This window comes from Apodemus sylvaticus, chromosome 6 (assembly GCF_947179515.1).
Source record: "Apodemus sylvaticus chromosome 6, mApoSyl1.1, whole genome shotgun sequence".
NCBI classification, from domain to species: domain Eukaryota; kingdom Metazoa; phylum Chordata; class Mammalia; order Rodentia; family Muridae; genus Apodemus; species Apodemus sylvaticus.
Window position 1 is genome coordinate 36,296,302 of NC_067477.1, and position 19,933 is coordinate 36,316,234.

General features: G+C 47.1%; 1 protein-coding gene across 10 annotated transcripts in view; it reads right to left on the reverse strand.

The window, feature by feature from the left end:
* Positions 1-1,271: 1,271 nt before the first annotated feature.
* Ttll5 (tubulin tyrosine ligase like 5) overlaps positions 1,272-19,933 on the reverse strand; it is a 221,247-nt gene continuing 202,585 nt past the window's right edge. For all 10 annotated transcript variants that reach the window (XM_052185375.1, XM_052185370.1, XM_052185379.1 and 7 more), the window contains one exon: positions 1,272-1,863. Coding sequence is in view for 1 of the 10 variants with exons in the window: in XM_052185373.1 (XP_052041333.1) it covers positions 1,841-1,863 (23 nt within the window). In the remaining 9 variants the exon portion in view is untranslated. The remainder of the gene's footprint in view (positions 1,864-19,933) is intronic.

The window sequence follows — 19,933 nt, forward strand, 5'->3', positions numbered from 1 at the left end:
CTATCTCAGTGACCATAGGGCGATTTCAAATGTTTCCACGCCAGACAGCGCTCATGTCAGGGAGCGGGTATGAACACAGGGAAGGCCTGGTATCCGGCTTTTCCTTCCCATGTCTGCTCACAAGTGCTAGGAGCCATTTGAGAGGTGTCCTCAGAAGCACACACTTGCTTTGAGGTGAGCAGTAAGACTGGAAACGACACCTCTATAGGAGGAGGAAGGCTAGGATGGGCTGTCTGGTTAAAGCCAAGCCCAGTACCAGAAAGAACACCTTGGAAGCATTATGTATGGCAAGGCGATGCTGGCCCTGGCCCTTGGTGGGCAGAAAGGATGGCGCTTGAGGATTCGTTCTGACTGGGTGCCGAGGCTAGCCCAAGCAGGACAGCTGCTCTGAAAGCTCCTGCCCAAGTTCATGGCTGCTATTCCTTTTTCGAGATCTGTGTGTGAACTCCCAGAACCTTTTCTCCTACTCTATAAATCAGAACGGGGCTACGCAGGAATCAGACTCTGTCTCCGATCCAACTCAAAACCAGTGGGAGGTTAAGATGGTTCCAGGACTACACGGGAAACCTTTCTCCTGCTCTCGAGAGTCCGCATGGCTTCTGTGCCTGAATCCAATCCACGCACTAAAAAGACAACAAAGTCCCCCTTCTGTCCTCATCTTCCTCCCTCTTCTCTTCTTCAGTTTACTGAGACAAATTCTCAGGGACTGTCTTCCAGGCTGGTTCCAAACTTATCTCATAGCAAAGCCCAGTCTGGTGTCTAGCTCACGGCAATTCCCCTGCCTTCCTCATGCTGGGATGACAGGCCCTGCCTGCCTTCTAAGGTGTCATTTTTCTGTTTGGATTTCAACACTGTCCAAGGGAGCTGTCTGGAAAGCCCCAAGCAGACGCTGGAGGGAAGGCCGGATGGATGGATGGACGGACGGACGGACAGAGAACAGTGTGCTGCGCTTGTCCAGAGGAACTGTATGGGGAGGCTAGGGGCAACTGGGCACACTCACTGCCACCCCACCCCCGCCCTAGGACTACAATGACTAAGTCTGCAGGAGGACAAGCAGGGCGTGGCATGCACAGCAGCCCCATGTGTGGGAGTTGGTTGCACTGAGAACTAGTCTGGCCCCAGCATCTGCTTAAAGCTTTTTGATAGCTCCTATTCTAAAATGAAAACCGAAAACTGACAACGAAATATCAAACAAGATGAAAGGTTGGTTCCATTTTAGCCCTGAGAGAATATTGACTGGTGGAAAATTAATGAATAGAAAAAAAGGAAAGAAAAGTTGAATTACTTTATTAATCTTAGAAGTCAGTAATTCCAAATGGCGCCTGTACCATGGCAGCCGCCCACCTGCCACCCCCACACTCGGGAAAGGGAAGATCAAGTTTGGTGGTTGATGTTGGGATCTGAAGCTTGTACAAAATAAAATAAACTTAATATTTCAATCTGGAAAAGAAGCGAAAGCCAGATGCAAATAGCCAAAGAGCCTCTTTTATACCATCTGTGAGCAGCAGGAGGAGAGGCAGAAGGGACCTAGCAGGGTGGGGGAGGGGGAGGGCAGGGAAAGGCACACTCTGAAAGGTGCTCTGACTGGGACACAACGCATCAGGTGAGAGTCCCCACTGCCAATTCTCATCCAAACCCAGAGGGTCTGTTTCCCTGTTGTCCTGGTAAAAGTATGGTTTGGCTGATGGCAAGCATCTGCTGTCACTTCTGCTTAAAGGCCTTGGGGATTCAGAGGCAGCAAAAAAAATACTATGGCCCCCTCACAGCACCGGAGGCTTAGCTCCCTCTGCCAAGCTCCCCGGGGCGAGCGCGCAGCAGGTTCTTCCTTGGAGTCTCCGGTTCATCTGTCAGTGTGAGCAGGATCTAGAAAAGAGTGTCGCAGTCAGTGACTGAGGGCAATTCTCTTTGTCTGACAACAAAGAAGGGCTTCCTAACAAAGGAAGATCACCCAGAGCACAAACTAATTTTAACTGTTGCTCAAATCCATCCTAGAACCCTCTGTGTTCTGTTGCTGCTGCTTTCTGGGTGACTTTCGTTCCTCTTGTGGGAGAAACCATTTACTCTAGTTTACTTGACTACTCTTTAAAGACACTGGGTCTGCCCAGGCTGACCCTTGACCTCTGGGGCTCAAGCTGCTGTTACAGTCTCCTGAGTAGCTGGGATCACAGACAAAGTCGCCATGGCCAGAAGCAGGAAAACATTTTAATTTCCCCTCATTATGCCCGGTGATGCCCTTTGGTAGTCCCAGCTACACAGGAAGCTGAGGCAGGAGGATTACCTCAGCTTAGGAATTCAAAGACTGCCTTGGCAATGACAGTTAGACTCCTCCATCCAAATTAAACAAACTAACATTCGCATTCCCTCTTCTTGTTTATAAACTGAAGATACCAAGTGTTCACCTTTTCAGAGTGCAGGGTCAGTGTCAGCATTTTCAAACTGGGAGGCAGAAAAATCCTGCACGTGCCTTTGAGATCTGAGCCCTCTGTGGCAGGTTGTCAGCTACTGCCTGCCTGGGACCAGCCCCTCCTCCCCTCATGCTCCTCCTGCCTGCTCCTCATCCAGCTTTGGTTAAAGTCTTCACTAAGGAGCCAGTCAGATACTCCCCAGTCTTTTCCAGTTGCCCTGCTCTGAGTCCTGTCCTTTCCTTGCCTGCTTAGGTTTAAGAAACAGGTCGTTTTATTTATTTATTTTTTATTTTTTATTTTTTGAAGAGTCAGTATTGATTTTGTTGGGGAGGGGAGGTGTATGAGCACAAGTCCAGCCTCCCCTGGACGCAGCAGCTCCATGTGTGGGAGTTGGTTGCTTTGGGAACTAGCCTGGCCGCAGCATTGGCTTAAAGGTTCTTGATAGCTCCCATTCTAAAAACGGGGCATCAGACTCACCCTGGAGCAGGGGGGGCAAGAGACCCAAGATGAGTGGTAGGAAACCTGTGGTGGATCCCTGGCACTGAAAAATGAATGAATGAATGAAATGATTGGCAGAAAGTTCTTCATGATTATCTTCTTGTTTGCTTAATTCCCAAGGCATGTGGAATGTGGTTGTTCATTCTTCTCCAGTGCATTTGGTCTCCTGTGTGAGTGTGTGTTCAGGTGCTCATGGTGAGCGAAGGTCATAGGCCAGTGTCCGGCGACTTCCTGCGTGGCCCTCAGTCTTTTGAGACAGGAGCCCTGCCCCAGCATGTGCATGTCCCACCAGTCCTGAGACATTTGCACCATCATCTTCTCAAAAGGATCTGTTTCCCACTTTTTTTCTGAATTTCACTTACATATCTGCCAGGCCCTCTTGGCTGGCTCCACCCCCCTTCACGCCCACCCCACCCCCGTCTGAACTCCAGGTAATTCCTCTAAGCTCACCTCTGGGTCTAACTCGTCATTCAGCCAGCCCACCTCCGTGGTCTTTTCAAACAAAACACGCCACTTAGTTCTCTTGAGAGTGTGCGAGTCACAGTCCTGATGTATGGTTTATACCCATTTCTTATTCCCTCCAATTTCCCTGGCCATGCAAGCATTCATTTTGCATTATACAGCGATTCAGTATCAGTCTCTGCAGATCTAGAACCGGCTGTTTTGTCCATGGTGCTCATGGGGCTGTTCTATTATTTTAAACTATGACATCACATTTCTTAGAGTTTTACCTGTGGGAATTATTTGAGAACTGCAGCAAGCAGACACCCATAAACCCAGCTTTTCTTAAGCCTGCTTTTCTATTTACATGTTTATGGCCACACAGAATGGCACTATTCACCCTGATTTGCCACGTGAGTGCTCTGAGGTCTCCCCAGACAGAGAACACTGCTGAGGCAGGCGCAGGCTCTGGTTCTTGCCCTCCGGGAGGCACAGCCTCGACAGCAGCAGCCACAATCCTGTGTGCTTCTGTTTCTGGCCTAGGTGTGGCCTCACCTGTCGACTGCTGGGACTTCTGGTACAACCCAGCATGCAGCTCCCCTCCCCTCTCGGAAGCGAAGAGGCCATGTCTTGTACATTCTCACACATCCTGAGAACTTCTGTCAGTTAAATATTTGCATGGGAGCTGCTTGGTGAACACTTACTGTTGGGAGACAGTCAACAGCAGGTGCGCTAAGGAGCCTCCGGCTACCGCCGCAAAGTGGGTTTGTGCGACAGCCAGAGGCTGCCATGCTAAGTGCCAATCCATACATCTAGGCCTGAGCGCCCATGGCCAGCTCAGCAGCTGTCGCAAGGGAAAGACACCCATTTCCTAGGAGTTCACACAACTCACAGGCTTTAGGAGCTCAGGAAAGGCAGGATTGTCACTTCTGTGCCATGAAGCAAGGCTGAAACCTCAATCATAAAAATGAATGCATTTTTAATTTAAATTTTTTTTTTTTGCTTTGTTTTTAGGACAGGGTTTCTCTGTGTAGCCCTGGCTGTCTTATAACTCACTCTGTAGACCAGGCTGGCCTCAAACTCAGAGAACGCCTGCCTCTGTCTCTCAGGTGTAGGATTAAAGATGTGTACTATCACGGCCTGACACATTTTGTTATTTTTAGTCTCTCAAGGTTTGATAAAGTTTGAAGCAAGGAATCTGTTGTTTGTTTTTAAGACAGGGCTTTTCTATTATGTAGCCCTGCCTACGCCGCAACTGATAGAGATCTACCTGCCTCTCTGATCCCAAGTGCTAGGATTAAAGGCTTGTACACCAGGCCTAGCTAAAAAAATATTTTTTAAAGACTGAATCTTATATATCCCAGCTTGGTTATACCAAGCTGAGGATGACCTAACATTTCTGACCTTCCTGCCTGTACTTCCCAAGTAATGGGATTATAGGCATACACCACCGTGTTGATTTTATGGGGTGCTGGGTTTTTTTGTTTTATTTTGTTTTTATTCATATAAATGCAAAGATCTCTTAGGTCAGTCCCTAAAGCCTTTCCAACTGGCGAGGGGCCTGGTAGTGTCCTCTGGCATCTTTCTGGTTTGATGAAAAGGGAAGTGCACTAATCCCCTTATTTATAGCCTGAGTGACACTGGCAGAAAGGCGCAGCTGGGGTGAGGGCCACACTCTCCCCCTCACCTTCCCGGGCACCATTCCAGCCTGAGGAATGAACAACACAGGCACAGGAGAACATCAGATCTATCTCCCGAAACCCTTCCCCGGGGACGGCTCAGAGCTAGGTCAGCCCGGGGTAATGGGAGAGCAGTTGTGGGGCATGGGTTACCACGATCAGCACCGGCTGGGAGCTGGCTTTAACTCCAAACCCTCCCAGAACCCCTTTACTTGTGAATGAACAAAGAGGGCACTTGGTCTAAGCCATCGATGTCAACACCAACATGAGCTCCAAGATGTTCCTACTTGCAAATGTGTGAACAATTTTTAGTAGAAAGCTATTTTAAGGAACTATTGTTTTTATACAATAAGCCTTTTTACTTGAGACAAAGCCTTTACCCAGGTTGGCCTTGCACTCTTGGCCTGTTCTAACCTCCCTTGTTAGTATTAAAGATGTGTACCACTAGCCAGGCGGTGGTGGTGCACACCTGTAATCCCAGCACTCTGGGAGGCAGAGGCAGGCGGATTTCTGAGTTCGAGGCCAGCCTGGTCTCCAGAGTGAGTTCTGTACAGCAAGGGCTACACAGAGAAACCCTGTCTCGGAAAAAAAAAAAAAAAAAAAGAAAAGAAAAAAAAAGAAAAAAAGATGTGTACCACTCCACCAGGCTAATTCTTTTCCTAGAAAGAATGCATATCATTTTTGAAAACATATTTGATTCTTACTAACCTGTTTTTCTTATAATTGTTTTCTTATTGTGGTTTATTTTCTTAATAGAGCAACCAGGTAAATCTACTGATAAAATAACATCATGGAACAGAAATGTGTCTCTGGATGACACATTTCCAATGTGGCTGGGTGGAACATTTCTTCCTGTCTCTGCATGTAGACAGTAATATCCAGAGGGAAGGCCACTTTACACGTGTGACAGTGATGTCCTGAGGAAAGGCTACTTTACATGTGTGACATGTGAGGAAAGTCCATTTTACATGTGTGGCAGGCTTTTTTTTTTGGCATGAGGATATTTAATATTTACCCTTTTATAAAAATTTAAAAATTGTATAGCCGATCTAAATTAAACTTCTTGGGTTCTAATTCTGTGATGTGACTATGGTGTCAGTTTTGAAGCACAATCTACCTAAGTATATCTGATTATTTCTGTCCATATATACAAATTTAGATCTGTAGCTGGGTGTGGTGGTGCACGCCTTTAATTTCAGCACTTGGGAGGCAGAGGCAGGTGGATCTTAGTGAGTTTCAGGCTAGCCAGAGTTGTTCAATGAAACTCTATCTCAACAAAATATTGTAGAATAATCATTGTAAGAGTAATTATTTTTATAAAAAGTTTCTGCCTCTCTCACAGCCATTCTGTGATGGCGAGGGACAATCAGAACCCTGGCTTTTAATCTGACTGAAACATTTCTTCACATTTACTTTTGTGCATATTCATGTCACAATCGTGTGGCGGTCAGAGGACAGACTGAGGGGCCAGCTCCTTCCTTCTACCCTGAGCTCAGGTAACTGAGCTTGGTGGCAAGTGCCTTTACCCACAGAGCCAATGCAACAGTCAGCCCATAATCTTGTTTTTGCTATTTGTAACTCTTTCAGCTTTGGGCTTTAGTGGTATTTGACTTGTTTTTATCTAATTGTAAATCTTTAGTGGGCTTTGGGAATGGAGCTGATGTAGTTGAGTTGAGTTCACAAGAACAGACAGACTGCAGTTAGCATGGATTCTGGTCTACTCTACAACAGTGACTTTGCGTCTGCAAAACTCCAGCTCTGTCCTCCTGCTGTAGACGTAGCACCACCGAATCACAGAGGGTGCTGGGCACAGATCTGTCCCCGAAGATCGGAAAAGTGGGGTTTCAGGTGCCAGAGGAAGGTCGGAAATAAACACAGTGCCCCAGGTGGCCTTAAAGTAAGACCACAATGTACTGTTAAGACCTCGACCCTCTCTATCGGTCGGGGGACACATGTGCTATGGCTTGAGCAGAGTCCAGGAACCTTCTCTTTCTATCCCACGGGCTCCACTGGGGCTGGGGCTAGTTGACAGTTGTGACCCTGTGTGTTCTAATACTGATAGGCCAGCTGTCCCTATAAAGCAAACACACCCTCTAACTTTGTGTTGGTGGCTGATTCATACCACAGCTGAATTCAAATAATCACTAAGATGCTACTGACTGGTTCTCATGAACCTGAATGTGACCCACTAATTGATTCAATGACCCGCTACTGCTAGACCATGCCTCACAGTTTAAAAGTCGCCGCTGTGAACTGGGGCATGGTGACCCATGCCTTTAATCCTAGGACTTGGGAGGACCACCCTCAACTCTATGCCGGCCTGGTACACGCAGTGAGTTTTAGGTGTATCTTAACTACACAGTCTCTGTCTCAAACAACAAGACAACAAACAAACAAACAAACCAAAATACAAAATAAAAAAGACAAAGCACTGTTGTCATGAGAAAACCATCAAATTCCTTAATAGTTTAGAGGAAGCTGAGAGAAGTGGTACTTCTATTTCAGAAGCAACTGAGGGAGATAGCATGTGCTGGAGAGGCCGGGTTTCCAGGTCTCAGAAGGGCAGAACTCACAGTCTGAGCTTCTCTGAAGACGGCGTCCAACGACCCCAGGCCATCGCCCTGAGCAGCTGGGACGTGCACACATAAACTTAGAAAAACCACAGTTGCTGTGCTTACGTTCTTCCTCTGTAATGTGGAAGTAACTTGACAAACGTCAGTAGCTACTACATGACACAGTTCCGAATGTTCAAAAGGGTTCTGTGGAGTATGAGTCACAAGGAAATAATCTAAACCAAAATTTATCCCCAGACAATTTTAAAAAGGCATCTGTGTCAGCATATTAGCTTAACGGTACCTACATCATGCATTTCTAGGGTCTAAAATACTCAGATATCTATAGAGGCCGCCAGCTGGTCACTGTGCTGCCCTTCCTCAGACTCCTTCTTGGACGTTTACACACCCTTAGCTTTAGGCTCTGTGAGGACGATGCTAAGGGTGATGTTAAGGGTGCTCCAGGCTGGGCCTGTCCCATCACTCTCAGGCAGATGCCGCCAGTGGCATGCGTCATAGCTCGTCACCACAACTGATCTCAGAAGCATGGTAAGGGATTAAGGGGCATCACCGTCATCACCAGGGTGCCTGGAAGCAGCCCTCACTCACACTCCTGTAAGCAACCCCACTTAAGCTCCTATTAAAGGACATGAAAGTAGAGGGGACACTATTTGATAAGGGAAAAGCAGAGGCACAAGGAGGTGTAAGAGCACAGTGGGGAGTGGCTATGGCCACAATACATTGTGTGCGTATAGGAAGAAGCCATAGGAAATCCAGTAGAATGTACACAGGGCCCCTAGAAGATAATGAGCATTGGAGAAGACAGAGACATGGCTCTTGGGTATTGCTGGCAGAATGTAAAATAGTATCCTTCCTGTGGATACTAGCACCAGTCTTAATGGTCCTCAAAAACCTTAAAAATAGAATTACTAGATCCAGTAATTCCACTTCTGTGTGTATATGCAAAAGAAACAAGAAGAGACTGAATAGATAATTGTGAGGCTACACTCACACCACCACCAAACACAGCAGCCAGGAGGTGGTAGCAATTCCAGTGTCCACTGCTGGATGAACAGACAACAAGCCAAACAGGCATGGTCACACAATGGAGTAGTAGTCAGCCTGCAACAGGAAGGAAACGCTGATGTGCATTACAACCCAGACGAACACTAAGAGCATGGAGCGTCACACTAACCGAAATAAACCAGTCACAAAGGGGCACACAATGCATGTTGCCACTTAGGTGAGGCTTCTAGTTAGGATGGAAAGCAGAACGTGGGTGTGGTGGGCGTGGTGCAAAGGGCTTCCTTTAGTAGGTATGGGAAGGCGGAGTCGCAAGATGAAGCCTATACACAGACGGTGGTGCCAGCTCCCTATGCACGGACGGTGGTGCCAGCTCCCTATACACGGACGGTGGTGCCAGCTCCCTATACACGGATGGTGGTGCCAGCCTCCGGACACGAATGTGCTTGACCCCACTGTGTACTGGACACAGGAAGAGTGGCAAATTTATTTGTCTCCAGACATAACATGAAGTGCTTATTGCTTGGATTATCTTTTTTAAAACCTATACTTGCCATATAGATTTAAAAAGTCTGAAGTGGAACACAGGGGACTTGATTGTTTTGTCTGTCCCATAGACTTATTTGTTTATGGTTTTAACCCTTTGGGAAATGTCCCCTCCCCCTCCCCTGATATCAACTAGGTTTTTCTGGCCAGACTGTAAATAGTAGTTCTATCTTCCCTGGGTCAGTGGCGAGGCGGCCCACTTGGCCCATGTCCATATCCCCCTGACCACAGCAACTGCTTCAGGAGGTGGCCATGGCGTGTGAACCAGGCCCTCGGTGCTGCCTTGAGGGCCGCTCCCCTTCTGTAGAAAGAGGAGAACACCTGTTTTTTTTTTTGTCTCCAGGCTGTGAAGAATAAAGCTGGAGTGGCTCAAACCACACAGCCCTATGATGTTTCCACACAGAGAAGCCACAGAAAGTAAGAACTAGAGAGGTCAGGAGGCTGACAGGAAGGAGAGAAAATGAAGGAGAAGAAACACACCAGGTGGAGAGAATGGAGGCAGAGGACCCAACATCCTTAGCTCTAGGATCCTGATGATCTAGATGTGAAAGGCCCACAGACCCGCCTGCTTGGATGCTTGGTCCCTAGCTGGTGGGAGGTTCTGGAACCATTTGTAAGTAGAGCCTTGCTGAGGAAGTGGGTCACATGAAGGGTGGGGTGGGCCTTGTGTTTTATAAGCTGGCCCTGGCCCTGCTTCTGGCCCACAGAGGTGTGAGGAGTCCCAGGCCACACTCTCCCTGGGAAGAGCCCCAGCACACCTTCCTCAGCATGCAGGCCCACGCCCTCAGCCACAGGCAAAGCAAACCTTTGCTCCTTTACCCTGCTCTTGCCAGGTAATGTATTGTAGTGATGAAAAGTAACAGCTCGAGACAATAAAAGAATTTGGCCTCAGCATGAGCCAAACTCCTTCCGTTGCACCCTAGATGCCGCTAGTGGAGACCCAGATGCCAGGACCGTGGGAGTGCAGGACTGTGGGAGTGCAGGACCGTGGGAGTGCAGGTAGGAGCTGAAATCCCGAGGAAGGAATTGTGAAGCACAGTGAAGGGACTAAAGGAAGAGCCGGCCCAGAGCATCCCTGCAAGAAAGAGTCATTCCAATCTTTGCTAGGACAGAGTGCCAGATGGCATTTGGTAGAAAATTAAATCCTAGGATTAATTTTTTTTTTTTTCGAGACAGGGTTTCTCTGTGTAGCCCTGGCTGTCCTGGAACTCACTTTGTAGACCAGGCTAGCCTCGAACTCAGAAATTTGCTTGACTCTGCCTCCCAAGTGCTGGGATTAAAGGCGTGCGCCACCACCACCCGGCACCTAGGATTAATTTTTAAAAATTATTTTTGGTCTGCAGAGATGGTCCAGTGGTCAGGGACACTCACTGCGCTTGCTGCGGATCCATAACTCCAGTCCCACAGCATCTGCTGCCCCCTTTGGAATTAATTCTACTGGCGCCAGGCATGTGTGTGGTGCACAGACACACAGGCAGACTACTCGAATACATAATAAAAATGTTTAAAAATTGAAAATGTGTGTATGAATTTAAAGTTTTGTGTGTAATGTTCAACAACATGAGCTCATGAACAATTGGAGTTCAAAAGCCGTTACAGTAACTAGAGTCTCATTTGTTCCAATGCTTTTCCTTCTTTGTACATGAGGTGCGTGTGTGGGAAGTATCATGGATGTATGCAGGTGTGTTCCAGTGTGGCTATCAGAAGAGGGCATTGTTTCCTATCGATTTTTAAAAAAATTTTAAATATTTTTTCCAGTCCCGCTTGCTCATTCTGGCCTCCTTCCGGCCATATTTATTTCATATATGAGTACAGGGTCACTGTCTTCAGACACAGTAGAAGACAGCATCTGATCCCATTACAGATGTTTGTGAGCCACCATGTGGTTGCTGGGAGTTGAACTCAGGACCTCTGGAAGAGCAGTCAGTGCTCTTAACTGCTGAGATGTCTTTCCAGCCCCATTTCTACTTCTTTTGAGGCAGGTCTCTCATTGAACCTATATGTGCTGGTGAGGCTGGGATCTTCCTGTCTCTGCCTACCAATGGTGGAGTTACAGGTGTGCGGTCATGCTCGGTTTGTATGTAGATGTCTTAGTTAGGGTTTTACTGCTGTGAACAGACACCTGACCAAGGCAAGTCTTATAAAAAACAACATTTAACTGGGACTGGCTTACAGGTTCAGAGGTTCAGTCCATTTCATCAAGGTGGGAACATGGCAGCATCCAGGCAGGCATGGTACAGGAGGCTGAGAGTTCTCATCTTCATGTGAAAGCTACTGACTTCCACATAGCTAGGATGAAGGTCTAAAAGCACAGCCACAGTGACACACCTACTTCAACAGGGCCACACCTTCTAATAAGTGCCATTCCCTGGGTCGAGAATCTCTAGTGGATGCTAAGGATTCAAACTCAAGTCCTCTTGCTTTCACAGCAAGTATTCTTATCCTTGGCCCCCAGGACTTTTCTTGAGAAAGAGAGAGAGAGAGAGAGAGAGAGAGAGAGAGAGAGAGAGAGAGAGAGAGAGAGAGAGAGAGAGAGAGAGAAGAAGAAGAAGAAGAAGAAGAAGAAGAAGAAGAAGAAGAAGAAGGAGGAGGAGGAGGAGGAGGAAAGGAAAAGAGGAAGTAAGAAAGAGGTATTTAAAACTAATACCTGTATGCATTAGTACAAACTAACAGTCAAACTAAACCAAAGCAGGGCCAGAGATGGCTTGGCGGGTAGAGGACCTTGGCGAGGCCATGCCTGATGGCCTGAGCGGGGTTGACTGTGGCTGTCGGCAGTGCTAGGAGGAGCAGGAGGTGTTCTTACCCATCTCTCTCTCTCTCTCACTCTATTTTCTGAGACGGGGTCTCACTGATCCCGAAGCTGGCCTGGCTGGGCTGACTGGGCCTCTGAGCTCTAGGAATCTGCCTCTGCAGTGCTGACATTACTACTGTAACTGGCTTTTCCCCTGGCTCTGGAGATTGGAAAACCCGAGTCCTCACATTTATACGGGCAGTATTTACTGACCGATCCATTGTTCCAGCCCTTAGGAAGTCATTTTATACTTGGCATAGTGGCACACATCTTTAATACCAGCACTTGGGAAGCAGAGGTTAGTGAATTTTTTTGAGTTTGAGGCCAGTTAGGGTGAAATCCTGTCTCAAAATAGACAACAACAACTACTAAATGAAGTTATTTTAAGAACACAGAGGAGACTGTGGGTGATAAGATCAATGTGGAAAAACACGAGGAGAACATCCCAGTTAGGGCATGAGATATGAGGGAAACTGTATGTGACACATGAAAGGGATCTAAAGGACAAAATCTAACAAGCGAGAACCAACTGGATGGGTAGGTGTGAGGGAAGGGGTGGAAAGACTCAGGCACTGGGTTTGTCTCTGAGGCAGATGGCTGGGGAGGGTCTTAGGAATGTCTAGGAGAATTACAAGTTCAGTTTGGGGTTTGTTGTGCTTGAGAGTCTGTGCAGTTAACAGGAGAGCTGTCCCAATGTGCTGAGGAGATGTGGATCTATACGGAGGACACGCCCAATGAGAACAGGGCCTCCAGAACTCTGCTGTCTGTCCTGACCTATGAGGCCTTGTGTCTCAGCTGAGGTACACGGAGTCAGCTAGAAATGAGGGAGAGAATCCTGGAGAACGAGAAGGCGGCCCAGGAGGAGCCCTGTAAGAAGAGACTAGAAGGAGCAGAAAGATGAGGGTGTGTGTGTGTGTGTTTCACATTATCAAACTCAATACTGCTGAAGATCAATGCCTTAAACATGTGTCTAACACCATTAATAGCTACCAGCGGCGGGGGCGGGGGAGGGGGTCCTTGTCCACAGTGGTTTACCACTGGTTATGCCGTGGTCCAGGAAAAAGCCCTCCACGACTCATGCAAACACCTGACTCAACTTGGAGGTGTACACACACATACACACACACACACACACACACACACACACACACACACACACACACTCATGCAAACACCTGACTCAACTTGGAGGTGTATACACACACACACACAAACACACACACACACACACACACACACACACACACACACACACACACACGGGGAATTTGTTGACAAGAAGGGGGATGGGTATGAGGGAGGAAGAACTATGAATATGACCAAAACACGTTATATACATGTATAAAATTAGCAAATAAAAATATTGCTGTTTCTCAAGGCAAGAGGATCTTTGCCTGTTTCTATTTTCCCCTTATAAATTTCCCATGCAGTTCCTCAGCCAGTTGCTCCTTAATTTCTTGTTCTACATATTTTTTCAGCAGAAATTTAAATAAGTGACATAAATACTAATTTAGGGCAAATTTACAGCAATTCTTTGTCTTATAAAACCGGTAATTTAAGTTTTTCTTATATGTGCTTCTAATGGAATTGTAAGCTAGGGACCTTTTGATTTAGTCATTATATTACTTCCGATGTGTGCCAAATTTTGGGGTGAGCTTGTGAGTACTGGGTACTGACTACACCGGGGCTCTGGGGTAGGCATAATTAATGCACAGAATTAACAGAGCCACATACCCCTAAACCACATGAGAACAACAAACCTGACAGGTGGAGAAAGAGAAAATCCCGGAACCTAGAACTTTTGTTGTTGTTGTTGTTTTGTTTTTTTGAGACAGAGTCTGAACACTATAGCTCTGGCTGGCATACACATACTGTGTAGATCAGGTTGGCTGCAAAGTCTGAGATTCGCCTGCTTCTGCTTCCTGAGTACTGGGATTAAAAGCGTGGCCACTGGGGTCTGGAGAGATGGCTCAGAGGTTAAGAGCACTGACTACTCTTCTGAAGGTCCTGAGTTCAAATCCCAGCATCCACATGGTGGCTCACAACCATCTGTAATGCGATCTGACTCCCTCTTCTGGAGTGTCTAAGGACAGCTACAGGGTACTTACATAAAATAAATAATTAAATCTTTAAAAAAAAAAAGTGTGGCCACCATACCTGGCACTTTGCCCTAATTCTACCGATAAACTGTGTGTTGGATTTGAACACACAGTTCAAATTGCTATGTATGAAACTGACTTTTCTATTCATCTTTTCCTTTGAATGAGATATGGAAGTCAGAAAGTTAAACTGGACAGAGCAAGCACATCACACAATGACTATAGACTGGAGAAACATAACCCCGTCTTTCAAAATGTCAGAATGGTATCTAGCATTGTAGGGATCAAGCAGATTTGAGATCCTGCTTTAAAGTCTCTTGGAGGACAGGCTCTTCAGAGTCTTTAACATGAGCCTTCCAGAACTGGCTTCTGAAGGCAGCCTTCCTCAGACCAGCTGCAGGTGGAAGTCTGTATATTTTGAATGCACTTTGGGAAACATGGTCCCAATTTTACCAGCTCAGAGAGAGTGGGTAACCTGCCCAAGCTCCCACAAATGGCAAGTTGAGGTGAGAAGCACCCTTCCCCTTCGAAACCCTGCCTTCTTCTCAGCATACCACACTCTGGTCTGCACCTCACATTCTGTGCTGAACCTGTGGAGAGCAGAGCTGCATAGAGACCCACGATTTTGCAACTTGGAGAGTCTCTCTTTTGGTAGCAGTGACAAAGATCAAGTGGATGATCTCTGGGAGCCCTTCAGCTGTCTAGGCTGGGTGGGAAGTCGAGGTGGGGGTGGGGAATCAACAGGGAGGGAGGAGGGTGAGGGAGGAGCTCCTGGGATGCTTAAAAGAAAAGTGGATTTATGAGAGGCTAATTCCTGGAACAGATGTGAAACCGAATACTTCACAGCCCATTCCTGCCCCACTCTTTCAGGCAGGGAATGAAAGCAGGGTCAACCTAGTCTTCGGCACACCAGGCTTTGTTGCTTTCAAGACTCCCATGACCAGGGCACAGACCTTTTCCTGCTCCTCCCTCCTCCCTACAGCACCAAGGGAGAGCTGGGACTGCTCAGAGAGCCTGTTTGCCCTTTCCTCCACCTGACAACTTCAGAGTGGGGACACGTGGCAGGCTCCAGACCTCCTTCACCTGGGGACAGAGCTGTGTTCTTGCCCTGGGCCACGAGAAAGCAGTTGCTTGTAAATGTGACTTAGAATCCTGAAGCTCATCTGTGGATAGGGAGAAAACAGGATTAGTTTAATTACAAGTGCCCTCTTGGAGAGGCCACAATCACAGAAGGCATCAGACTAATGGTTAGGGATTCTGCCTTCCCAAGACCCAAGGTTTGTCAAAGAGTGACAGATGAATTAAGGAAAACTAACATCCTGGCCAGGTAATGACACCACCAGTACAGCAGAAACCTACAGAGTACACATGTGCGTAAGCATTCAGGTATGTGTATATGTATTTTCTCCATCTGTCACAGCTGCATGTACCTCAGAACTCATGTGTTAGAACAGATATTCACTGGTATGAACCAAGCTGACAGAAGCTCATGGCTTCTTTGGTTAACATGGAGATGCAGAGTTCCTTAAAGACATGGGTAGTAAGGTCAGAATCCCTGGGGGAGGCAGCAGCAGGACCCCACTTTTTCAGTCCAAGTATGATGGCAGAGGGTTAGCCAAAAAAAATGTCTGGTGTTCCACAGAAGAAAAGTACCAGAACACCCTGGCCAGCACGGGGTCACTTAAGGTATCTCTAGGGGTCACCCTTCAAAGACCAAAACACTTGTTCAGCCACACTGTCTCTGTGAGCAGGCAGCAGGGCTGTGTGGAGGGAGGGGTGGCTGGGAGCAGTAGGGGAGGGATTATGGAGGGCAGGGAAGCAAGTGCAGGCCAGCCAGCCCCATTCTCAGCTGCTCCCTCGTGGATTTGAAGCATGAGGTGCAGCTTAAGGCCCTGAAACTATAGTCAAGGTCCCCTGAGCTCCACAGAGCCACAGAAGTCCCCTGAAGCCTTTCACCTTTCCAAACAGGGACACACAAGGGGGTGTGTGTGTCAGGCCTAGTAACAGCTGCCATGCACCAAATGCAGTAGCTTGCTTGCCGATGGGGAAACACTGTGGGCAACACCGGCCCTAGGCCTTCCTCAGAACATCTCACAGCACACCTAAAATAAAATGTACAGATGCCACTGGGTAAACCAGCATTACGGTTCATGAACAGGACACTAAACAGGTATTTTCAAACCTTTACATTTCTATTGGAAATTGTTTTTTAAACTTATTTTTTAAGGGCTGGAGAGAGATGACTCCGTGAATAGCACTGACTGCTCTTCCAGAGGTTATGAGTTCAATTCCCAGCAGCCACATGGTAGCTCACAACCGTCTGTAAGGAGATCTGATGCTCTCATCTGGTGTGCAGGCATATAAAAAAAGAGGCTAATAAAAATTAGAGATACATTTTTATTTCTTTTAATTATGTATAAATGTGCTGGTGCCCAAGTTGGCCAGAGACATCAGATCCCCCAGGAGCTGGAGTTATAGACTCTCTGATGTCGGTGTTTGAAACTGTCCTCTGGAAGAGCAGTCCATGCTCTTAACCTCTAAGCTCCAACCCCCCAGCTCTAAATAAGCTTATGTTATAGCTCGCGCGCACGCGCGCGCACACACACACACACACACACACACACACACACACACACACACACACGGGGTGAGGAGGGAGAGGAGGAAGAAGTAATAATTTTACTGCTGACACCAAAGCCCTTTGTTTTGTTTTAAAGGAATGTAGGTCAGGCTGGCCTGGAATTCACTACAAAGCCCAGGTTGGTCTGAGACTCATGGCAATCCTCCAGTCTTATATCCCAAGTGCTGAGATTATAGGTGTGAGTCACACCCAGTTTGCTCTGTTGTCAATTTTTAAAATGTTAAATTTTGATAGACGTCACGGTCACATCTTTTTTTTCTGACAGGCCTCTCTCAGGTTGTCTAGATGATTTCTAACTCAAGGCAGTGAAGGATGTCCACCAATTCCCTGGTTCTCTGCTGGGGTTTACTGGTCTATGTTGCCGTCGCTGGCAATATTTCACAGCTGAATCAAATCTATCATGGAGAATATATACTCCAAGAGTTTTTATTACACAGAGTTGTGTGACTACCACACAAAAATTGAATCTTAGGAAGTTCTCATTGTTCCAGAAAGTTACCCCCACTCTCCCTCCCCCAGCCAGCCTGGGGCAGCCACTAGTGTTTTTAGTCTCTATAGGATCATCTGTTCTGCTGTAGACCTCGAGGGTTAAGATAAAGGGCAGGGGTCATCACATTCAGCCTGGACATTTGACATCACTAGAATGTCAATGTGACACATGGCACATTGTGACAAGCATGCCCAGACTGTGTGTATCTCAGCATCTCACTCTTCCCCATAGCTGGTGTGTACTGTTTGTCCTCTGGCAGACATCAGGTTGCACTCACAGAACAGTTCTTCTGAGTAGTTCTTATGCCACCATGCTTCTACGCACTCAAATACACCATCACTTATGGGCTGGCTGGGTTAATTGGTAACTGCATATTTAACTCTAGGGGATGGCTAACTCTTTCCAAAGCAGCAATACCACTTTACAGTCTCATCAGCAGTGTGTAAAGACCCCAATTTCACTCTGTGTTCACCCACACTTGTTATTACCTAGCTCTGATTATAGCCACCCTCCTGGGTGTGAAGTGGTTTTGGTCTGTATTCTCCTAATGACACATCTTTTCTAGGTGGTTATTGGCCACTTGCATATGTTCTTTAAAGGGATGTCTTTGAACCTCAGTTCACTTCAAAAATTGCCTGTCCTTTTATTGTTGAGTTGTAAGAATTCTGAATATATTCTGGATAAAGTCTCTTGCCATATATATGATGTGCAGTTATTTTCTCCTACTCTATACCATTCTTTGCGTGTGCTTTGGGGTGGTATATGTTGGCCTGGCATGCACACAACTTGGTGCGGCCCATGCATGCACTGAGGCCAGAGGAGAACAGGAGATACTGTGCTCTCTCACTCTCTACCTTGTTCCCTTGAGACAGGGTCTCTCACTGAACCTGGAGCTAGAGGGCCTGGTGTGCAGCAGCCCCGTGACTGTGACCTTTCTGTCTCCTCCCACTCCCCTCACCAGGGCTGAGTTTGAACTCAGGTCCACTCTTGAGCAGCAATGCCCACACCCTGGCTCATCGCCCCAGCCTCCCGTTTGGCTCTGCACCTTTCCTGATGGGGTCTTCTGGCGTTTGGATGGCGTCTGCTCTAACTGCATGCTTTCCTGTGCTCTGTGGGCCTGTCTTAAGGAAGCAGCTGCTAGGCCAGTCAAAAGAACATACTCCTATATATTCTAGGCATTTTATCTTTAACACTTGTATTTTTCTATACAGCACGAGCCAACTTTATTCTTCTGGAGGTGGACAGAATTGTTGTAGGGTGACTTGTTGATGAGACCATTCTTTCTCCCCTTACAGCTCTGGCATCCGGCTCAGTCAGCGGCATCAGGCATCTGTCCAAGTCTGGATACTGATTTCTATCGCACCAATTTACCCCACGTCACACTTACTATTGCACAGCATCTGTATTCATTACTTTAACTCCTTACAATTCCGCTGCAGAACTCCTGAGTGAATGTCTGCTTTGGGTCATCATTAGTCACCAGGCTCCACTCCTACTTTTTTCTTTGGAGAATCTCAGTGACCACTTAAACACAGAATGCTCTTCAAATGCAGCATGGGTCCTTAAGAAGCTCTTTCAGTTCTTACTGCAGCCACACTGTGAGCAAACCTAAGGGCATTTATGAACAAACTTTCTAAGGTGGCAAAATAAGCTCAGAGTGCCGCCGGTCTGCGGAGTTCAATAGCCTAACCACTCCTCTGCGGAAGGACAGTCAAGAGCGACCTGCACACAACTCAGATAATGCACTCAATATGATGTGCATTATCACTGTTTTAATGTACCAAGAAAATGGTATTATTTCGATAGCAAGCATCTACAGTTGGGCTTTTCCACCTGTGGCTCATTTCTCCCTTCTAACTCTGTCAGGAAGATGTAAGAGGGAGACTCTCAAGTATACCTGGAACCTCCAGGTAACAGAGACACCAATGCCATGTGCTGGCCAAGGGCACAGAAAGATCATGAAATGTGGTTCAGTGGTTAAGGAGCACTGGCTGCTCATGCGGAGGACCAGGGTTCAATTCCCAGCACCCACAGAGCACTCACAAGCATTTGTAACTCCAGGCCCAGGGGATGCAATGCCCTCTTCTGATTCCTATGATGAAATATTTATACACATAAATTCCTTTAAAAGGTAGACTATAGCAAGATGGCCCAACCCACAGGCTTGCATACTGCCAGGAATCCTGGAGGGAGCTAGCCTTCTGTGATGTTAGCCAGATGCAGGGCGAGCCCGGCCACACTGACCAGCAGGTCTGCAGGAACGGACGCTGGTAAAACCAAGCCACTTGAGGGGCCCAGTGCTCAGCCAGAGCCTCTGGACCTGAGCTGCCTGCACCCGAATTTTAGCCTCACCACTGTCAGCATGGCTTACACAAGCTATCTAATGTCCCCCCCACCCCCACATTTTTCTCAGATACAAAAATGAGGTAGCAAACACTCACTTTTCTGTAGCATTCCCACATAACACACAGTCTGCACTCACCTTGGAACTTTAACAGATTACACAGAGCATGGTAAGTTGTTACCATGCTGACAACCTAAATCATACTTCAGCCTCATAAGTCTCCCAACAGCATTTTGTGAAACCAACCTGTGTTCACTACACACTAACTTCCCACGCTCTTCTTCTCTAGTCCTCGGTGGCCACAGGCTGCACTTGGTTTTTTGTTGCTTTTTTTTAATTGAATATATTCTTTATTTACATTTCAAATGTTATTCCCTTTCCCCGTTCCCCCCCCCCAGAAAACCCGTCCCCTCCCCGTGCTTCT